At 48.3% G+C, this 19,928-nt stretch overlaps 2 protein-coding genes across 6 annotated transcripts; both read right to left on the minus strand.

Annotated features, from left to right (window-relative positions):
- Positions 1 to 815: 815 nt before the first annotated feature.
- LOC112663576 (histone H2B type 2-K1) lies at positions 816 to 5,649 on the minus strand. The gene is made up of 3 exons (XM_025452655.3): positions 3,719 to 5,649; positions 3,015 to 3,234; positions 816 to 1,089 (listed from the first exon to the last, which is right to left on the minus strand). Exons 2-3 carry the CDS (start codon positions 3,144 to 3,146, stop codon positions 853 to 855), a joined length of 369 nt encoding a protein of 122 aa, XP_025308440.1. The 5' UTR covers positions 3,147 to 3,234; positions 3,719 to 5,649; the 3' UTR covers positions 816 to 852.
- A 140-nt stretch (positions 5,650 to 5,789) lies between these two features.
- Positions 5,790 to 19,901, minus strand: ABCF2 (ATP binding cassette subfamily F member 2). Of its 5 annotated transcripts, none has more exons than XM_025452595.3 (15): positions 19,762 to 19,901; positions 18,900 to 19,098; positions 14,234 to 14,446; positions 13,568 to 13,750; positions 13,314 to 13,485; positions 12,077 to 12,172; positions 11,154 to 11,256; positions 9,879 to 9,974; positions 9,596 to 9,715; positions 9,419 to 9,508; positions 8,950 to 9,060; positions 8,279 to 8,341; positions 7,965 to 8,093; positions 7,087 to 7,290; positions 5,790 to 6,409 (listed from the first exon to the last, which is right to left on the minus strand). In XM_025452595.3, exons 2-15 carry the CDS (start codon positions 19,054 to 19,056, stop codon positions 6,272 to 6,274), a joined length of 1,875 nt encoding a protein of 624 aa, XP_025308380.1. In that variant the 5' UTR covers positions 19,057 to 19,098; positions 19,762 to 19,901; the 3' UTR covers positions 5,790 to 6,271. The 5 variants fall into 5 exon arrangements, with proteins under 5 accessions (XP_025308380.1, XP_025308394.1, XP_025308388.1 ...); XM_025452609.3 differs by lacking the exon at positions 19,762 to 19,901 and adding an exon at positions 19,548 to 19,680; XM_025452603.3 differs by lacking the exon at positions 19,762 to 19,901 and adding an exon at positions 19,182 to 19,504.
- Positions 19,902 to 19,928: the final 27 nt, after the last annotated feature.

A 19,928-nucleotide genomic window follows, 5' to 3' on the forward strand; every position in this document is an offset into this window, starting at 1 on the left:
TCACAGCTTAGGAGAGACTCTGTGAGTCATACATCCACAGGATAGAGCAGAGGCCAAATGAGAGAGAAAAAGCAAGTGTGATCAGATGTTAAGTGGTGAATCTAGGTGAAGGATATATAAGTGGTCATTGTACTTTCTTGCATTTTTTCCTGTGAGTTTGAGATTTTTTTCAACATAAAGTTTGGGAAGGGATGCCTGGGTGGCTCAGCAGTTGAGTGTCTACCTTCAGCTCAGCTCATGGTCCCCGAGTCCCGGGATCAAGTCCCACATTGGCCTCCCTGCGAGGAGCCCATTTCTCCCTCTGCCTCTCTGTTTCTCATGAAGAAGTAAATAAAATATTTTTTAAAAATCAAAAAAAATATTAAAAGTTTGGGAAAAAGAAGAGTCTCAAATATTCCTAATTGTTCTGAACTTAGGAAGGAGAAAACATTAGAGGAAAATAAAAACATCCAATAGATCCCAGATTATTGAGAAGCCTTCCATTTTGTATCTTGTAGGGTAAGATCCATGTAGCCCCCGTGCCCAACACAGGACAAAAATGGTATTTTGCCAGGAATGGCATCACAAAACTAGGGCCTGAAAGAGTTAACACACAGCTGATCGGGGATTTGAATCCTGATCCCAAGTCCTACAAGAGCTCATTACCAGTCAGAACTTTGCACATTACAAAGCACCGTCACAGGTTGCTCGTGGGGCACACTCAGAAGGCAGTATTTAAAAAGTATGAATAAGTATGATTCTACCCCGTAGCCCTAAAAAGTGTCGATACCCTTGCCCCCCATCACACCTCCCCTTTTCAAATCACCACAGCACATGGGAGCAGCTCACTCTTTATTAATGGAAGGCCCTGGGTCACTTGGAGCTGGTGTACTTGGTGACGGCCTTGGTGCCCTCAGATACAGCATGCTTGGCCAGCTCTCCGGGCAGCAGCAGACGCACCGCTGTCTGGACCTCCCGGGATGTCAGTGTGGTCCGGCCCGAGTACTGGGCAAGCCGGGCAGCCTCGCCAGCCAGCCGTTCAAACACATCGTTCACAAATGAGTTCATGATGCTCATGGCCTTGGAAGAGATGCCGATGTCCGGGTGCACCTGGAGAAGCAGCGGGACCACTCTGTTAATGAGGTGGCACTGTCCGGTGCGGCAAGCCCCAGCTCTAAGTTCTGGCCTGCAGGAGGCTGCAAGGCTGCCTCAGCAGCCTCTTTCTAGAGGCCAAGACACAGAAATAGGGATTGGGTTTTTTTATTACTACATCCAGGTTAGAAGTGGTTTCCAACTGTAAACAGTGATGCTTTTAAGTTCCTTGTAAGCATCGATCTTTGATTTTGCTTTTCTTATCTAGTGTATTTGGATAGCATTACTCCTAGAAAGGGACTCCGAGGGGTGAGGTTCCCGGAGGTGGGACTGCCACTGGGTCCAAGGGTTTATGCACTTAACCTGGCAGATTATTACCAAATTATTGTCTAGAGGACACACTCCTGTGACACAATCTCAGCACCAGACTGGGAGTCAGAACACCTGGGATCTGTGGCCGTACAGTGAATCACTGAATGAATTCAAATAAGGCACTTTCCCCTGGGCCTGGTGACAATCCTAACATGTCAGTGGGCAGATGTGAAGTGTTTCCCCATGAAGTGTTTCCCCGTGAAGTGGGAGAGGAAACTGCCAATGACACACATCAAGTCAGTGGTGGAGACAGAAGGAGAACTCGGGCTCTCCCTACAGCCTCTGGTTGTCACTGCCAGCAAGGGATCTGAGCCTACACCCCTTGTGCTGTCATCACATCTTTTTCTCTTGGGGTCCTGGGGTGTTAAGTTTCACAGTCCATGGGGAACTTGCTCAGCAGCATTCTGTTGCCAGGCTGACCCAGGGCCAACCCTCCCCTTCCAAGTTTTGAGCCTCAAGGTTAGGCTAAGCTGCAAGGCTTGCCAGTGCTCCTCCCACCCCCCCACATGCTTCTGGACACTGGAGCCTGTCCCCTGCTGCTCGCTTTGGGCCAGTCTACAACAGTGCTGGTCCTGCCCCCAACCTGACCCTACAAGAGCGTTCCTAGAGACCCAGGTTGTCAGGTCACTGGCACTGGTGATGGGATTCAGACCGGAGACAGGCTTCATGTGTAAGGATCTACTCTAACAAAAAGATAAAGCTCAGGCCAGGGGCAGACTCAGGCCACACAACATAGCTGTTCTGCTGGCCCCTGGCCCTGGTTCTGCTGAGTGGGGCAGAGGCTTTGAGGTCAGAGTGCCTTGTGTCCTTGACACACTGTTGTTGGGTACCCACTGATGCCCGAAAATATTTGGCAGTGTGCAAGTGCCGGGAGTAGGTACTTCTCGTGGGTGCTCTGGTAGGCTGCATGAGCAGAGAGCACCCACAGCACCTGTGGGTCAAGAGGTGGGACAAGCAGGCGGTACGTATGGGAGGGGCCACTTGATTGAGGGAGGGGGGTCCCTGCCCTCTGCTGCTACCAGGTCATGTGACTCAGCAATGCATGGAGCCTCTAGGCATCGTAGGTCCATCTGTAGAGTCGACCAATCCCCTTGCCCCTCAGTGACTGAGTAGCTGTGTGGCTGGAAGGCCTTCCCTGTCTTCAGCTCATGCGCATTGTGCATTGCTCCCTGCTCTGGCCGCTAGCAACCAGTACCTCTCATTTGTACCATAATGTGTTGGGCATCCAATCGCCCTTCAGCCCCACACTTTCTTGTGGTCTTCCCTTTTAATTACAGCCCACCTAATGTTCTACATAATCATTTGGTCTGTTCAAAGCCCTGTAAGCTTCTGGACCATGGTGGCGGGCTTTAAATGCCTCCTGCACTTCACAGGTGCACAACATCTGTGAGAGGTAGTAGGGACCTCTGAGATCAAGTGCAACCACCTCAAGAGTCCACTCACCACAAGGCCAGGAGCATATAGAGTATGACTTTCTGTCCAGTGCCTTTTCAAGGCTCTTTGGCCAGTACACTACAGACACACACACACACACGCATACATGTGCACACACGTTACCTCCCCACTCTCACCTGCTTTAGCACCTTGTAGATATACATCGAGTAGGTTTCCTTGCGCCGGCTACGCTTTTTGGACTTCTTATCGCCAGAACCACGGCCCCTGCGGCCCCCGGACTGCGGCTGCTGCCCATGCTCAGCGCCCATCCTCCTGCTCCTCCTAACAGCTGCCTCCTGCTCCTTGGGGTACTTTTATGGAGTCAGCTGCCCACCAGGTGGGACTGGGGGCCAGCACCTGGGATGGAGGGGGTGGGAGAGGAGGGAGGAGCTTGGCCCATCCCTATCCAGAACATGCTCTGGGTTCATCTTCCAAGAGATTAATGGCTTCCACCTCTCCCCTGAGTGCTTTCCTGTCTCTGAATGAGAAGCCCTCCCCAGACCTCTCCCCAATGTGATCATCACCCAGCGTATTACACACTCGGGAAAGTTCACATTCCACCAAACCACACCACGAGGTCACTCTGCACCCACTGTGCTCAGCATGACTTGAAATGCAGGGGAGCTTCAGGAGGAACACAAGGCACCCTACGCCCCACCCACAGAGCCCTACAATATAGCTAAAGAGGCCAGACTGGCTCATGTGAAAGAGCAGAGCGGAGGGGGGCATAGGGGCAGAGAGTTCAGAAAAGAAACACTGGTGAGGGCTATAGTAGCCAGAGAGGGCTTCACGGAAGGAGTAGTGACTTGACACTGGTCTTGTAGGAGGCGTACAGTTTAACCTGGGAGAATTCGTGTGAAAAGCAGAGTGGAGTAGAGCAAGGCTTGGACGGAAGGCAGAAGTGGAGCAGACCGGGGGCCTAGACCAGACGTAGGCAGCAGGAATCCACGGGTTGGGAGGGGTGTGGGCAGCCTGGGGGAGCCTGTGCAGAGACACTGGATGCTCTCCAGAAGAGTCGGTGACGTGGGCTCCCCGTGCGAGTTCGCTGGAAGGAAGAGGCAGCTGTTCGACAGAGTAGTTCTCACTTTGCACCTATGTGTGAATGGTATTTCAGGTTCTTAAGTGCTGTGATTAAGGAAACCTAGAGCAACATGAGAAGTATGGGCGGGGGGCACGGTGGGAGAAGAGGGTTTTCCCAATCAAGAAGAGGTGGGCTGAAGTGAAGATAAGCATCACCTGCCAGCGGGGGGCAGGAGAAGGGGGGGAAACCGCAAGCCTGAGCAACCAACACCTCAGTAACCTCAGCTTTTCACCCACTTCCTGACATCTGGCTGTGTCTCATGTGCTCAGGTTTAGGAGGACTAGGAGGGAATTCGTAATCCAAAATAAAACACTGCTAATTTTAGGCCTTTGTAGAAACATATATATAGTGGTTCCTGAAGCATTCTTAAAAGTTTTTGAAATTGGCTTTTTTCGGGAAGGGGGCAACAAGCTGAACAGCCGACTTTAATTCCTCCAGTTCAGGAGCCTTCGCACCTCATGTAATCTACCCTGGAGACCCTGAGGGATTTTAAAGGGAATTGGTACCAACATAGCCAGGATTTCCCTTGGCTAAAGTAGCAGGAGCGCTCATCTCTGTTCCCATCACCCCTGCAGCTCATTCTCTAGGCCATTCTCCCTGCTACCTAAGTCTCTGGATGCTCAGAGCAGAGACTTAGGCACATAAGGCACAGAGCAACAAAACCAGGTCCCTTGGGGTCGCAGGGCAGGGCAGGAGACCGATGGAGCCCACTTCTGCCTTGGCTGCCTAGGCCTCAGCTGTAGCTTCTCGCCTCATGTTCCCTCTCACCGTTCCGTCCACCCAGGGAAGCTCCTGGACTTCAGCGTCATCTGAGGTCCTGTTCATCTTTCAAGTTAGTGCACCTATCCGGCCTTTCTGGAAACTTCCCCCCCTTTGACTCCTTCTGTGTATCCTAACAAGTCACAATTGAGCATCTGATTTATGCCCCGTCGTGTTCTCTCATCATTGTTGGCTTTCCCTTAGATCGTGAGCCCCTGGGGGGTTTAGGCACCATCTGGGACTGTTTTTTTGTTTTACACAGTCTTAAATGTACTGTAACGAGCACTAAAAAATCATGGCTGTGTATGTTTCCCCACAGGGACGGCTGCTGAGGTGGTGTGATGAATCCACGTCAGTACGGATGGCCATTGGTGTGCCTGGTGGACAAAGGTCGCAAGCTATAGTCAAGTTCAGATGGACCATGCAGAGCCCTGGCTGGGAAGTAAATTAGATTATGCTAACAAAAATTAAGGCTGTGGACAGACAACAAAACTCCCTGTACCCACCCGACAACAGTGATTCACAAACCTCAGTGTGAAAATGCAGACTCCTGGCCATTTCTGTGTCTCTCCCACCCCACCAAGTGGAACCAATAGGTCCTGGCCTGGGAATCTGGATCTTAACAAGCACTACCCTCTCCAAGAGTTGTGGTGAAGGTTGCAGCAGGGGAGCTTCACACCACTCTGAAAACATGTCCCACAAGAGTGGTTCTCAAACCTCAGCCCCCAGACAAGCAGCATCAGCAGCATCTGAAAACTTGTTAGAAATTTTTTGATTCCTGGTCTCACCCCTGACCTACTGAACCAGAAACCCTGAAGGCAAGACCCAGTGATTGGTGATCTAATGAGTCTCCCAGGTGATTCTGATCTGTGTGGTGAGGCAATAGCCTAAGACAGGGCATAATTCCAAATCAAATCAAAAGGAAGGAGAGCTATTCCAGCTCAAGACTAGTCTACAGTCTGCATCCATCCTACCAACTTCCACCCAAACTCTTGCTGAGGGCAAGTGTGTTGGCACAGCAGGGAGGAGGGGAGTGAAGGGCCCAGCGACCAGAAAAGGAAGGTAGGGACCATGGCTTCTTCTTTCTTTATTGGACACTTTGTAGATGTCACGCAGGTCTAAAAGTTACACTGTTAAATAATTATTTAAAAACCGACCAGGACTAAAGCCCTGGTCCAGAGCTCCAAACCAGAAGCAGAAAGGAATGGGGGTGGTGGGCTGGGGAGTATTCCTCCAACATCACCAAAACCCAGACGAGGACCCTAAGCTCTTTCACAGGCCAACCCAGGATGTGGGCCCTTGGGCTAACCCTCAGGTGCCTCTGGCTGCATCACTATCAGGTCAGTAACCAGCAAGGTGCTGGCAGAACAGCCAGCCGAGTCCAGACATGGACAAAAGTAACTGGAAGGACAAGAGACGGACAGGTACTGTCCAGCTGTAGATAAGATCACAGAGTGCAGCTAAGGCAGGTGGGGGCAGGGAGGGGGCTGGGGAGCGGTATTGCAGCAATGCAGGAGTGTGGCCCCAGAGGCCCAGCCCAGCCCGGGCAGGGGCTCACACATTGTGGGTCCTCCTGGTGAGCTGGGGCTCTTCGCCCACCAGCTTGGACTTGAGGTGCTCCTTGTAGGCCAGGATGTCTCCAGGCCACTTGGTGATTGTCTGCTTCTCACAGACCCAGATTTCCTGTGCAACCTAGAAAGCAAATCTTAGGCTTAATAATCCTGCAGCACTCTCCCTGTCCCTGCTCAGAAGACCACTGCCAGGCGAATCCAGGAAGAAACCTCCACCGCTCAGCCCCATATCCAGCTCACAGTTTCACCGTCTCTAGGTTCTTTGGGATGCCTAACCCAAGGGTACTGTAAGCAGCAGGTCTAGACACTTCCAAGCCAGGACCTGCTGTGTTTCATCTCCAGCTCCCCAGCAGGGCCAGATCTGTTGAGAGGCTTCACCTTCAGCTTTTTCTCCACCTCCTCTTTCCCAAAGCTTCAGAGAAATGAAGCTTTTCCAGCAATGACTGGTGGTAGCCCTCCAATCCAAATCCTCCTTAGTATACTGCTATTTCTGTGAAGAATCTTGGGGCAGTGGTAAAAGCACCCTGTTCTCGACCCAACTCCCTCACCAACTTTGGCTAACGATGCCGAATGCCAAGCAGGCTAACATCCCCAAGTAACCACTGAAAAAAAAAAGGAAGTATTTCCAATAGGGGTTTCTAAGTTTCTCAGCCACAAAATCTGGTCCTCATGACGCTGCTTATGCCCTGAGACCTCCTCCCACATCCGATACGCTTTAAGTGCCCCCACTGCGCTGCATTCCAGCCCACATTCTCCGATGCCCTCTGTTCTGACTCCCGCTTCGGCCAGGGGCCTCACCTGCTGAATGAGTCTGAAGTCGTGGCTGACCAGCATCATACCCCCCTCAAACTCATTGATGGCATCGGCCAGGGCATCGATGGTCTCGATATCCAGGTGGTTAGTGGGCTCATCCAGGAAGAGCATGTGCGGATTCTGCCAGGCCAGCCAGGCCAGACACACTCGGCACTTCTGCCCATCGGACAGGTTCCGAATTGGGCTCACCTGAGCGGGGCCGTGACATTACAGAACCGGTGTTACTCCAGCCACACCGCGTGACTCGCCCCTCCCCACAGCTTCTCCATTACAGCTATCACCATTCCACCGGTCAGAGTGAGATGGTGACACAGCTACCAGCCTCTCAGGCCTGTAAGGGACAAATGCGGGAGCCCGAAGCACTTGCCATCACTTAGGCCAGACCTCTTGCTCCCTCTCGGCACTTAAATCATAACTAAGTGGAGCAATCCGGTGGATCCTCAATCCAAATTTAATTCCAGGAACTCGTTTTCTAAGTTTCAATTTCCCTCACCCTCAAGCACTATGGCTCATCTCACTAATCTGGGCAACAGCATGCCAGAGACTGGCATGCTATCCCTGCCGCTCCCTCATAAACAGACTCCAATACTCCAATACCTGTAACTAGGGCAAAGGAAAGCTGGTGGGTTCTCTTGGATACTAGAATCAAAGGAAGACACTTTTTTAGTAGAGCACACAACTCTTGAACTCAGGGTCATGAGTTCAAGCCCCATGTTGGCTGTGGAGCCTACTTTAAAAAATAAAGGGGTGGGGGGAGATTTTGGGATAGTTCCCAAACCCGGGTCACTAGGACAGTGTTCCCTGACCACTTAGCCACAATCTCCCAGTTATCTGGGGTTGTCCCCACATTCCCTCCTACTGACCTGCTGTTTCCCAGTGAGACCGTATCTTCCAATGATCTTCCTCATTTCTTCCTTCTCCTTGATCTCTGGATAGCACTTCATCATGTACTCCAAAGGTGAGAGGTCTAAATCCAGCTGCTCTTGTAAATGCTACAAGAAAAAAAGAATCCACTCAGATGTGACTAGTGTCCCACTTCAAAAGGAACCCTCCTGGGTTAACTGTTGAGTAACTCTACCTCTACCCAGGTACCTGTTCAAGTCAGCAAAAGCGGACTTGGTCACATGCAGCCCCCTTCCCACATCCTGGGCACCATCCCATACCCCAAGGACTTTACCTGATGGTAACGCCCTATCTTGACATGAGAGTGTTTTCGGATCATCCCATCAGTAGGTAGTAGCTAGAAAGGAAAAAAAATTAGGTGGAAAGATAAGCACATAGTAAGGGAAACAGTCAAAAGCAGACATAGGCAGAGTAGGAAAATAAACATATGTTCACTGAATAAGATGTATAACTTCCTAAACAGAATCTGTATCATCACTTCACAGCCTGTATCATCACCTCTGGCCACTCTAAAAATATTTAGCAAGCTATACTGAAACATATGTTCTCAAGGGAAAGCCAAGATGCATACAACACCATCTACTTAGTAATTAAATGTCTGCTATCGAACGCACCTTGGACATATATACAACATAGGTTTTTTCAAACAAAAACCTATCTCTAAATGCAGATGTTCCTCTAACTGCTCTAACTGAAAACAAGAAAAAATGTCAAGGCACATGCATGTTTTCTCTCACTCACTCTTTCACAAATCCTCCCATCCCTCCCTCCAAGAAAACAGCTCTAAACTTCAGCATTGCCAGTGACATCCCCCATCCCTGAAGCCAGCTCGCTCACCACCAGGGTGCTCAGACCCTCCAAGTGTAGTGGTCCCTGCACACCCTCCCTCTTCCCCACAGTAAGCACCTACTCTTAGAAATCCCACAGCCCAACTTAACACTGTACCTCTCCAGTTAGCAGCTTCAGAAGAGTTGACTTCCCTGCTCCATTGGGCCCCACCAGAGCCACTCGTGTATCAAGATCGATACCAAATTCTAGATTATTGTAGATGCAAGGCTGAGGTGGGTGTGAGAGAGAGATGATACGAGGCTAGGTTATCCATTAATCTATCTGGCTGGTGTACCAACCCCACCATGTTCCCAGTCACCACCAGAGGTGGGAGTGCGGAGGAGGGAGGTAGCTCTCATAGCCAATCCCAAATCACTGCTCCACCCACCAACTCAGCTGAGGAGTTTTCTTTCCTAGTACTTGAAAAGGGGCCACTGTGAGACCCTGGACAAGGCACCTAAGCTACTACGCCTGAAATATCCTGTGTATCGCGTGCGTTAGTGGATGGGTTCACAGAGAATTCCTGACTCTCCCAGCTTATCTTGTAAAATGCACCCCAGCCTCCCAACCACACAGTAGTACTCACCCCATCTTTTGTATACTTGAAGCTCACATTTTGCACCATAATGACAGGTGGAGGAATCTTGCCACATGGTGGGAAATAAAATGACAGTGTCTAGGAAGAGAAGAGGGCATTTATTAAGTTATGTTGCGTCTTATCCACCTCACCTTAGGGCACTAACTTTACCCAAGGAGAACCCACCTTGTCACTCACGACCCTCTCTGTCAGTCCAGATGCCATCATTTTCTGTAGTGTTTTCTCCTTGCTCTGGGCTTGCCGGGCCAACTTGGCACTGCCATGACCAAATCTAGCAATGTAATTCTGAAAGAGACCAGAAAGGGGGCATGGAGTATGAGCAGGTGCAAAATGACTCATCTTAAATGTGGGGTAAATACTGATGACAACTTCTTCCTGACTTCCAGCACCCCTAAATTTCCCAAATACCCTTATCCAACTCTCCTGGAGAATGTGCGCTCAGCTCTACCTTCATGTGTGCAATCTGATCTTGCTCCCAGTGAAACCTCTTCATCTGGTTCTCCTCCAGCTCCAGCCGTGTCTTCACATATTGGTCATAATTACCCTGCAGAGAAATGTGCCAGGCAAGGCAGGCAGCTTTAACCTCAGTCCTGGTTCTCAGGGTTTAGGGGGATGTGGGATGGCATCTGACTTGACCCTGGGTATAAGATTGTGCAGTAGGGAAAGAGGAAGTACATTAACGAAGTATACCCTAACCCAGAATCTGAGATCTTTCAAATCGAATGCTCCTCACTCTTAGCTTAGAGCAGGACTCCAGATCAAATTCTCAGGTTAGCCATAAAGACACCCACAGCACTAGCAGTAGCCCTGACCACAACTGCCATACGGGTATCATGAGGCTCACAGCCTTCCAAGAGCACTCCTCACCCCACTTAGAGGCTGAAGCCCCATAAAGGCTATAGAAACTGCACCCAGAAGGGAAGACAGTAGACCAATCAGATTTAGGACCAGCAAGCACTGCACAATTGGACTGCCATGGTTTATAACTGAAAAAAATTGGACTTGACATAAATATTCATCAAAAGGGGCCTGACAAATAAGTTACTAGGTAGCTACATAATGAAATATTAGGCAATTATAGCAAAGAATGAGGTTGCTCTATACATACTTATATGGATAGCACTACAAGACATACTAAAATGTAAAAGCAATCTACAGAAGAGAACAATTATTAACATTACAGCTGTGATATGTATACATGAAATTTCCTACAAAACTTTGCAAGTATACATGAAATCTCTGGAAGACTACGTAAGAAATTATTAATACTCCCATAGTGAGTGTATGTATAGATGAAAAGGACTTCTATTTTCTTTCTTTCCTTGAAATATAGAAAATGAAAAGGCTGAAAAGTGAGCTATTGAAATCCTAACTCCTATTCTCCATGGAAGGAGGTGTAAATGTGATGTCGTGAAGCAGAGTCAAGTAGTTATTCAAGAAGGCAGGGAGCAGTAGGGCCTGCCTGGGCACCATGCAAAGTCAACCTCTTTACCATAAGGCAAACACACATCATGTACACAGGCTGCCAATCAATGGCCTACAACCTGAGAGCAACCACTTTGAGACTAAAATAGAACACGCTGCAGGACTCCTTGTCCACATCTTTTTATAGCAATAGGTAGAAAACGGCTCCTAAGTCTGTTTTGTTTTGTTTTTTTTAAAGGAGAGCTTCAAGGAGCTGATAAGTAGAGAGGTTGCTGTGGAGAAGCTGGGGCCTACTCACCGTGTAATACTTCAGTTTCTTGTTGTGCATATGAATGATGTTGGTACAGACACCATTCAGAAAGTCCTGGGAATGGGAGACGAGGACCAGGATACGCTTAAAACTGTAAAGCCGGAGAAGAGTCAGGGAGGTGCTCAAAACCGTGATGGTCCACAACAGAACTGAGAGACCCAGAAAACCTTCATCTTTTCCCATCCTTACACCTGAATACCCTTTAAATTTAATGGCAATTCCCAGCTCCCAGCAACCACCCAGGATTGTGCCCACTAGGGCACAATCCATCTGTAATGACACTTTGATGCTTTTTCAGTCTGAGTTTCTTCTGTTTTAATTTTCAGCAGAATGGAGATTTAACAGTGATGGTAAAAATAAGCTTATGTACACAAACATATCCATGAATGTCTCTAAAACCGTGGGTGGGAAGAACCGAACAGGTGTGATGAACATTACCATACTCTGCTTTTTCAAAGATGGTACCAAGTGATTGCAGAGACCACTAAAAGCCTGCTCTCAGAGTTGGTTCAATATTCCAGGTTATTCAGCTCTTTAGCCATATGTTACTGCATCATGACCTTAAGCGGGAGTTCCCTCTTTACATGATGTATATAAATACGGTTAAGAGAAAGATACTATCTAAAAACAAGTGTGAAGTATGAAGGTGTTGTATTTTAAATGGGAAGAACCACGAAAATTAAAAAAAAACAACTCACACATGTCAGGCTAAAAATAACCAATCAAACAAAATGGCCTGCCCTAAAGGTGCTTACCACTTTTTCAATCTGGCCTTCAGCTGGCCTTGTATCAATTCCTTTTCTCACTGCTCTCCTATTACTGCGGTTTCCAGGCATCCATTTCCTTTAGACTCTGCTCAACTCCCCCTTCGGGGACCTGCCCACTCCCAACTCCCATCCCCACCCCCTTACGTCTTTAATTCTTCTTCCAACCACACACAAGCATCGAGGTCCAGGTGGTTGGTGGGCTCGTCCAGGAGCAGCATGAAGGGCCGAATGAAGAGGGCTCTGAAAGATAGGGAAGGAGACAGAGCCCCTCAGTCTGCTGGGTGCTACACAGGAAGGACTGCCTTGCCTGCTACCTGCAACCCTGGTCAGGCCTGGCTTGAGTCCTGAAATCAATTCTAGGTCTATACCGGAGAGGAAAGGGAAGAACAAGGAGACAAACCAGAGCTGAAGAGCTGAGATGAAAGGGCAGAAAACAGGGCTGAAAAGCACAGGGATGGTACAGTTAGATGATAAGGTTATAAAAGTCCTTACAAGTCTTCCAAGTCTTACGCTGAAGTTGGTCACCATCAGGAAGACAAAAGGACAGAGGAAATAAATTGCTAAAGCAAAAAGTATTCAAGTTAAATCTATCTGATGGGGTTGCCAGCAAGGAGACCAAAAAATGTTCTCTTCTTAGGTGGAATCCCAGTCAGCAGAAACAAGGGGATAGCACTGATTCTGATTCCCATACCTGCAAATTACCACACTGCAGAGCTTTTTAGAAATAAGATTTCTAGGCACCAAATTCCAGTATTCCAACTGCACAGATATAAAGAAGCAGCTAGGAAATCTAATTCTAAAAGCTCCCTAGGTGAACCAGAGGTAGCTAATCCTTACTAGCACTTGGAATCACTGCTTTCATGGTCTAGGGCATATATAGGTAGTCTTGCTAAAGGTTATCAAACCTCACCAGTTCACTTAGAATAGTGGGGTGAAGAAGCCACCTATTTAACTGGGGACTTTCTGGGGGGACTGTTGAGGGAATGATGGTCTATATAAACTTGCTTTGGGTCCAGGTCACAAGAGGGTAAAGGACACATTTCTTAATAGCTGCCTAATATTTTATCTTTACATAGCAAGGATTAGGACTAAATCACAAAAAAAGATAGGATGGGAGTCGGGAAGAAATAAATGGACCTACTTTAACATCTTACCTCGGGCTGATCCTAGGATTCTCAAACAGAAATCCAACAATGATCACTTTGGTCAGGAAGCTCACTCCTTGACCCAAGCATTCCACCCCCCCTTCACTTCGTATTTTTGTCATGTCTTGTCTGGCACTTACTGATCACTGACCTCTGTTCTAAATAGTTCCACTGGAGTAAGCATTCAACCCTGAGGGAAACGGGGAGCTACAGAGGGTGAAGGAGGAAGAACTCACCTGGCGAGGGCAACCCTCATTCTCCAGCCCCCACTGAAGTCTTTCAGCTTCTTGCGCTGCATGGCAGGCGTGAAACCCAGTCCATGCAAGATCCGGGAAGCCCTCATTTCCGCCTTGTCAGCATCCAGCTCCTCCAGTCGCTCGTAGAGCTCCATGAGCTTCTCACACTCAGCTACGGGCAGTGAATGGCTCATGAGGCTCCCTAGGCCTTTCTGGGAGGAAGCCCACACCCACCCCTAGGTCTGGAACCCTACCATCCTCGTGAGCCAGCCGCTCAGCTTCCCTCTCCAGCATGGCTCGCTCTGTGTCGACTTCCATCACACACTGCAAGGGTGTCTTCTCACTAGGGGGCATCTCCCGAGTCAGATGGTATATGTCAATGTGCTCAGGGATGGGCACTTCCCGTTTCCCAATAGCAGAGAGCAGCATGGACTTTCCTGAGAAGGGCAGGTAAAGAATGGGAAGAGGATACTCAGTACAGTTCTGTCTGTCATTCCCCTGTATCAGTTCCTCAACTCCAGCCAAACCATGACCTCACCACTTTGAGTACCTTCCTTCCTTCATTTGTTCAAATCCTACTATTACTTACCCCCACCCCCTGCTTTCTTGGGCTACCTTTCCAACTTTCCATCAGTTCTTGTCCCACCCCTCCTCGGTGAAGTCAGTTCTTACAGTGGCCTCACACACCACCACTCCTGCCCTTCCCACCCACTTCTCCAGCACCTACTGTCTGAAACTACTCATGTGGTACTTACCACATACTGCTCTGTACTGCTAGCTCCTTTTCCCTGGACATATGTGGTCTCCCACCCATATTGTAAACTCCTTGCTTTGCACATAGCTGGTGCTAAGTAAATACTTGCTGAGAGACAGACGAGCCAAGGAGAGATACCTCCCACCTCGCCTTCCAAGGGCCTCACCAATTCCATTTAAGCCAATGAGGCCATAACGACGGCCTGAGTTTAATTCCAGTTTGGTGTCGCTGAGCAGCTCTTGACCATGAAAGGTGAGGGAGAGGTTGATAATGTGGGCATCAGTACTGTTGGGGTGAGAGGCAAGAACACCAGTGACAGCTCGAGCAGCAGCTTTCTTCATCTCAAAGTCCTCTAGTTCCTTGGTCAGCAAATCCAATTCTGGAGACAGAAAAGAAGTTTGGGAAGAAGATAAGACCAACCCTGCCTTTGCACTAAAACCCATGCACTACAAGAGCATTCACACAGCTCAGTTAGTAGAGAATCAGACTTTTAAACTGAGGGTCCACTGTTCGAGTCCCTGTTTGGGCATCTGTGGCTTTTGCTCCTTACTTAGGTAACTAAATGTTATCATACAAAGACCCAAATGCTGAAAAAGGCATGCCCTGTAGGACCTGGGTTCAGGATCAAGTGGAGCTGACTCCGATGTTTCACAAGCTTTAGAGTGTGTACATTGTATATAGATCTGTCCTAATACCCTCCTTTCATGGACTGCGTCTTACTTCACAACTTGTTCTTTTAATTCTAACTTCTCTTGTTCTTAAATGACAAATGCATGAGGGGAATGGCTAGAACTCCCAATTTTCCTTCATATGTATGTGTTAAAGAATTAGTCCTAAAACCCAAAAGAAATGAAGATACTAGAGAAGTCCAATTCTCTTATTCCATGACCTAGTAGAATTCCATATTCCAGATATGCTTCTTAACAGCACAGAAGAGACCAGTGTGAGAAAATGTACAAAGTTATCAACACAGGCAGAGCCAAGGCTGGGAAAACCAGATGTTCCCAAACCTGGAGGGTTACAGAGATACAAACTGACCATGGGCTGTTGTGCCTTTGTGGTTTTTCAGGCATGAATAAATCTTTAGCCTGAGAAGAACTGTACTATTAATAGCTAATCAATATTGAGTTTACTCTGTACCTGAGACCATGCTACATCATCATTCTCCATCTAACTAATCCTTACAACACACATAAGATACATATAATTCCTGCTTTATAAGTGAAGAGGTTAAATAACACAGGCAAGCTAAAAAAGGCTAGTGACAGAGCCAGAATCTGAACCAGGTAATCTTAACAATGTCACTATACTACCTTTCCATAAAGGAAAGTACCTACAAAGTGGGACAGAAATGGGGGAAGAGGGAGTCCTGGTAAGCTTCTTCCAAAAGAGAATAAGGTGATCTATTTACCTTTTTTTGGGAAGGAGTCAGGAACTATGCATCAGGTTTCACTACTACAAGAATTTGCTGATTTATTAGCCTGTTATTCTCACCTATGTTCCCTTAGCAATTGTACAGAATCCCTGAAATGAGAAAAGACTATGTGTTTGTCCTCAGGAGGAAGAAAGTTGGAGTAAGGGGTGGAGAGAGCTCTCTCCTTGGGGGCAGCAATTCCAAGACAGGGTGTGTGGTGGTTAGATTTGGTCACTCTCTGAATACCGCATCTTGTCAGGCGATTACTAGTGCTCATGCCATTACCCACCATGGTGCTAACCCTGCTCTACCTTCAAGGAGCCAACATTTAGGGCAGGGACTGCTCCTCTAGACAGATGGCAGGCACTCCGTGTCCACCTCAGTTCCCAGTACACTGTGTTATAAATAAGTGCTTGATGAGTATTTTTTTGACTGGAGATCAAAGTTTTTGTTTTCACTGAATAAAGGAACTTCCAGTCTCTTTTCTATGTGGTTATCAGGCTTCCCACATCTCCGCTTCATATTAACCCCTATTCTAGATGCTGAGAAGATGGGAGTAGAAGAGTTCATGATCTAGATCAGGAATTGGTAAAATTTTTCTTAAAGGGTCAGATGCTAAATATTTCAGGGTTTACGGGCCAAGTGGCAAAATCAAGACTTTTAAAAGTAACCACTTAAAAAAAAAAGTAGAAAATCATTCTTAGCTTGGGGGAGGGGTGTGTGGCTTAAAACAAAGCTGGCCAGATTAGGCCAACTGCCTGTTTTTATAAAGTTTTACTGGAACACAGCCACACTCATCATTTGCATAGTACCTGTGACTGCTTTCCACTACAATGGCAGAGCTGAACAGCTGCACAGAGACCATATGGCTCACAAAGCTATAAACACTATCTGGATCTTTATAGAAAAAGTTTGCCGATCCCTGGTCTAGATCTCCATTTGCTCAGGCAAGAGGAAGATCAAAATTATGAGAAAGCTATATACCCTCTTCTCCTGACCTCTTCTAATTTACAGCATCTAGGACCCAAGTCACCTCCCAACCTTCAAAAGTAATAGACTTGGGCAGCCTGGGTGGCTCAGTGGTTTAGCGCCACCTTCAGCCCAGGTCGTGATCCTGGGGACCCGGGATCAAGTCCCACGTCGGGCTTCCTGCATGGAGCCTGCTTCTCCCTCTGCCAGTGTCTCTGCCTCTCTCTCTCTCTCTCTGTGTGTGTCTCTCATGAATAAATAAATAAAACCTTTTTAAAAAAATAAGAGACTTAATACAGACCTCATTTTCTGCCTACAGCATCCTAGGAAACATCTGTCACTTAAAGACAAGCGAACAGCACTGAAAAAATGGAAAAGGGATTCTGGAATAAACATCAGAGAGAACAGACTTCACAAGTTTCTTTCTACTCACTCCTCAAGAAGACAGGATGAACTTGTGTCTGTCCTGAAGTCACATTCTAAAGAAGGGTAAGCTGTCAGAGGTCCCTTTCTTTTTTCTTTTTTTCCAGAGGTCCCTTTCTTTGATATTTATTTCGATCTTTCCATAACTTACTACTTAAGGACTATGAGACAATGGCAATCAGCAAAGGTTGGAGAATGGTGACCTGCAGCACCAAGTGATCTCAAACTCAGAAAGGAGAGAGGACCCAGTCTTGAGAGACAGAGCAGAAATGACACAGGTCCCTGGCATGAAGAAATGTTTTAAGAGGCTTGGAAAGAAAACAGATGTCATGTTTCAGAACAGCAGCTCCCTGAGGAAGCAAGGTGAAAACCAATGTTCTCCTATTACTGAGATGGGGATACCAGTCAGTGCCCTGGAAATCCTACTTTCCTAGAAACAAAAGTGAACAAGAAATTTGTAATGGGAACAGTGGACAATAATCTCAGATAGGATTCATTTTGCTACCTTTCCAATTCAGCCAGAAAGAGCTGATGACATACCTGCAGAGCTGATAATGGATATTGCTTCATCACAGTTCCTGAGAGCCTAGAGGGAACCCTGCTTCTCTGTTTTAGAGATCACAACTCAGCCACCTCATTCACTCCCATCATTCTCAACTTGACAATCCTCTACTACTCTAGCCAGGAACAAAACTTCCCCATGGCCTGACCTTACTGCACCAGCTTTCTCCCATAATTCTTTTTAAAATATATATATTTTTTATTACTTATTCATGAGAGACACAGAAAGAGGCAGAGACACATGCAGAGGGAGAACCAGGTTCCACGCAAGGAGCCCAATGTGGGACTTGAACCTGGGAATCCAGGATCACGCCCTGAGCCAAAGCAGATGCTTAACCAGAGCCACCCAGGCGTCGCTTCTTTCATAATTCCTATTTTGGATACAATTCCTACCATTTAACTCTCTCCTCTCAATCACTTTTAATTCCCCCTTTTCTGAATTCCTATCTGTTATGACTTGCATTAGTAATTTTGCTCTTCTCTTCAAACATTTACTGAGTATCTCCATCTGCAAGTTTAGTCCTACAAAAAAGTATTACCCAAGATACATGGTCCCTGCACTCAAAGAATAAACAATTTAGATGAAGGAACAGAACACACAACATAAAAAGTAACACAATATGACGGCACAGAGGTATCATGAATGCTACTATTTTAAAGGTCAGGTCTGATGGGAAAGGTTCTGCTATCCTGAGCTGGCCCTGGGAGAAATGTCAAACATAGCCAGCACAAAAATTGTGGTATTAGAACCTGAGTGTAAAAGGATAAATATATCACGACTAGTCAAGGGACAATAATAGTCTGGATGGACTAGGTCTGTTTGGGGAGCTTTCGGAGGGGCAGGAAAGAAGGCTAGGAATAGACTGCCAAAGGCCTGGGAAATTCAGTATCACACACTGTCATGTTTCCCTAGGTTGGCTGTACGTTATCAGACTGTTCAAAGTGCATCACTTATGTAGCATGGTGTCGAACATTTGAGAAGTGCTCAATAAGTAACCTCCCAGGATATAAATAACAGAAGAGCAGCTCTCTCCCAGGAAAAATCCATAAAGCAATTCATAAGTTTCTCTTTTCGTAGAGTCACAGCCCCTGGAAGGACGGAGGTATGATGTGGCAAAGAACCTGGCACACTGACCGCCATGTGTAGAAATGGAAACTGAGCAAAGGGGCAAGGAACTGACCTCTTCTTCAGGCTAGCACACACAGCAGCAAGGTAGCACAATACCTGAACGTTTGTCTCCCACTGGGTCTGTGAGAACCTTGTGTTCAGTTTCCCTGATCAATAACAAGACAGCACAAGCTCCAACTCTATCAGTTTGGTTCATCATGGAAAGTTCCGTGGCATCAGATATGTATTTTCCAATTCCCTCCCCCTCCGCCCCCCAGCATCAGGATTCTGACTCCAGTTTGGGCATCTGTTAAGTGGTAGCAACCATCCCAGGAACCCTCATCTCCCTCAATTCACCTGTGGTCTCTCGGCCATTGGCCTCACTTTTCTCCTCTGCCACCTGTGGTTCTGTGACAGTATCTCCGTTTTCTTCGTGTCCCTTTCTGGGCCGCTGTCGTGCTTTGGCAGCTTCCTTCTTTTTGGCTGCCTTCTTCTTGGCCAGGTCAGAGGGCATGGTGATGAACCACAGGGGTACGAAAGTGTTCTTACAGGGAGTCTGAGGAAAGGCAAACACCCCAAATCCTGAACTTGCGGTAGAACGCCTGGGCCCTGCTCCATCCCGCTCAGGAATTTCCCTACCAAGCTTCGGATACCCAGCTCCACCCATGCCTAGCCGCTCCAAATTTTGTCAGGGTCTCTCAAGCCAATTCTGGTCCTCGGCCGCTCTTCTAATCTCAACATCTCTTCCCTCGGGCTTTGTCCACCAATCCCCACGGACTGCCTCACTCTGGAAACGCTCCTCCTTTCAGGGCCTCCAGTTAGGGACCAGGTTCTGCCCCCTCGGCAGAGGTCCCCGTCTCCGGTTTCCCCACAACTTGGCGCTCGGCGCTCCAGCCGGCCGCCTCACTTTCCCGGGCTTCCTCCTCCCGTCCGCCTCAGTCCTCCGCTCCGTGGTCCCCCTCCACACCACCTAGCCCTCGGGCCCAGCTTCTTCCCGGGACGCACTCGTCTTCCCCCTCGGTGAGTCCCCTCGGGGTCTCCTCACTCGCTACCCTCGGGACTTCCCCCAGCCCCCGCCCGTCAGCGTCTCTCCCTCGGCCCTTTCTTCTCCGCAGCCTCCTCCATCCCGACTCCGTCCCTCCTCCCTCTTCTCTTCTTCCCTCCCCCACCCCCTTCACCGGCCAGCACCCTCCCCCCGGCGCCCCTTCCCCCAACTCACTGGGCCTCGCCGCTCGGCCTCTGTCGCAACAGAGCTGCTCCTTGGGCTCCTCCGCGTGCGGCCGGCTCACCAGCCAATCACGGCATCGCGCGGCTATCGGCGCGCCGCCGCGCAGGCTCCTGGGAAGTGTTGTTTTCTAGTCGCGGCGGCTAGGGCGGAGACACCTC

Source organism: Canis lupus, chromosome 16 (assembly GCF_003254725.2).
Source record: "Canis lupus dingo isolate Sandy chromosome 16, ASM325472v2, whole genome shotgun sequence".
In the NCBI taxonomy this organism is placed as follows: Eukaryota; Metazoa; Chordata; class Mammalia; order Carnivora; family Canidae; genus Canis; species Canis lupus.

What these genes read in the sequence shown, in the direction of transcription:
- LOC112663576 (XM_025452655.3), bottom strand. Translation starts at nt 3,146, where the DNA reads ATGGGCGCTGAGCATGGGCAGCAGCCGCAGTCCGGGGGCCGCAGGGGC. An exon ending in TCTACAAGGTGCTAAAGCAG is followed by an intron (nt 1,090 to 3,014) that starts GTGAGAGTGGGG and finishes CTGCTTCTCCAG; the next exon opens with GTGCACCCGGACATCGGCAT.
- ABCF2 (XM_025452584.3), bottom strand. Translation starts at nt 19,209, where the DNA reads ATGGGTGGAGCTGGGTATCCGAAGCTTG. An exon ending in AGCTGGGTATCCGAAGCTTG is followed by an intron (nt 19,125 to 19,181) that starts GTAGGGAAATTC and finishes CCGCAAGTTCAG; the next exon opens with GATTTGGGGTGTTTGCCTTT. An exon ending in AGAGGGTCGTGAGTGACAAG is followed by an intron (nt 9,509 to 9,595) that starts GTGGGTTCTCCT and finishes TTCTCTTCCTAG; the next exon opens with ACACTGTCATTTTATTTCCC.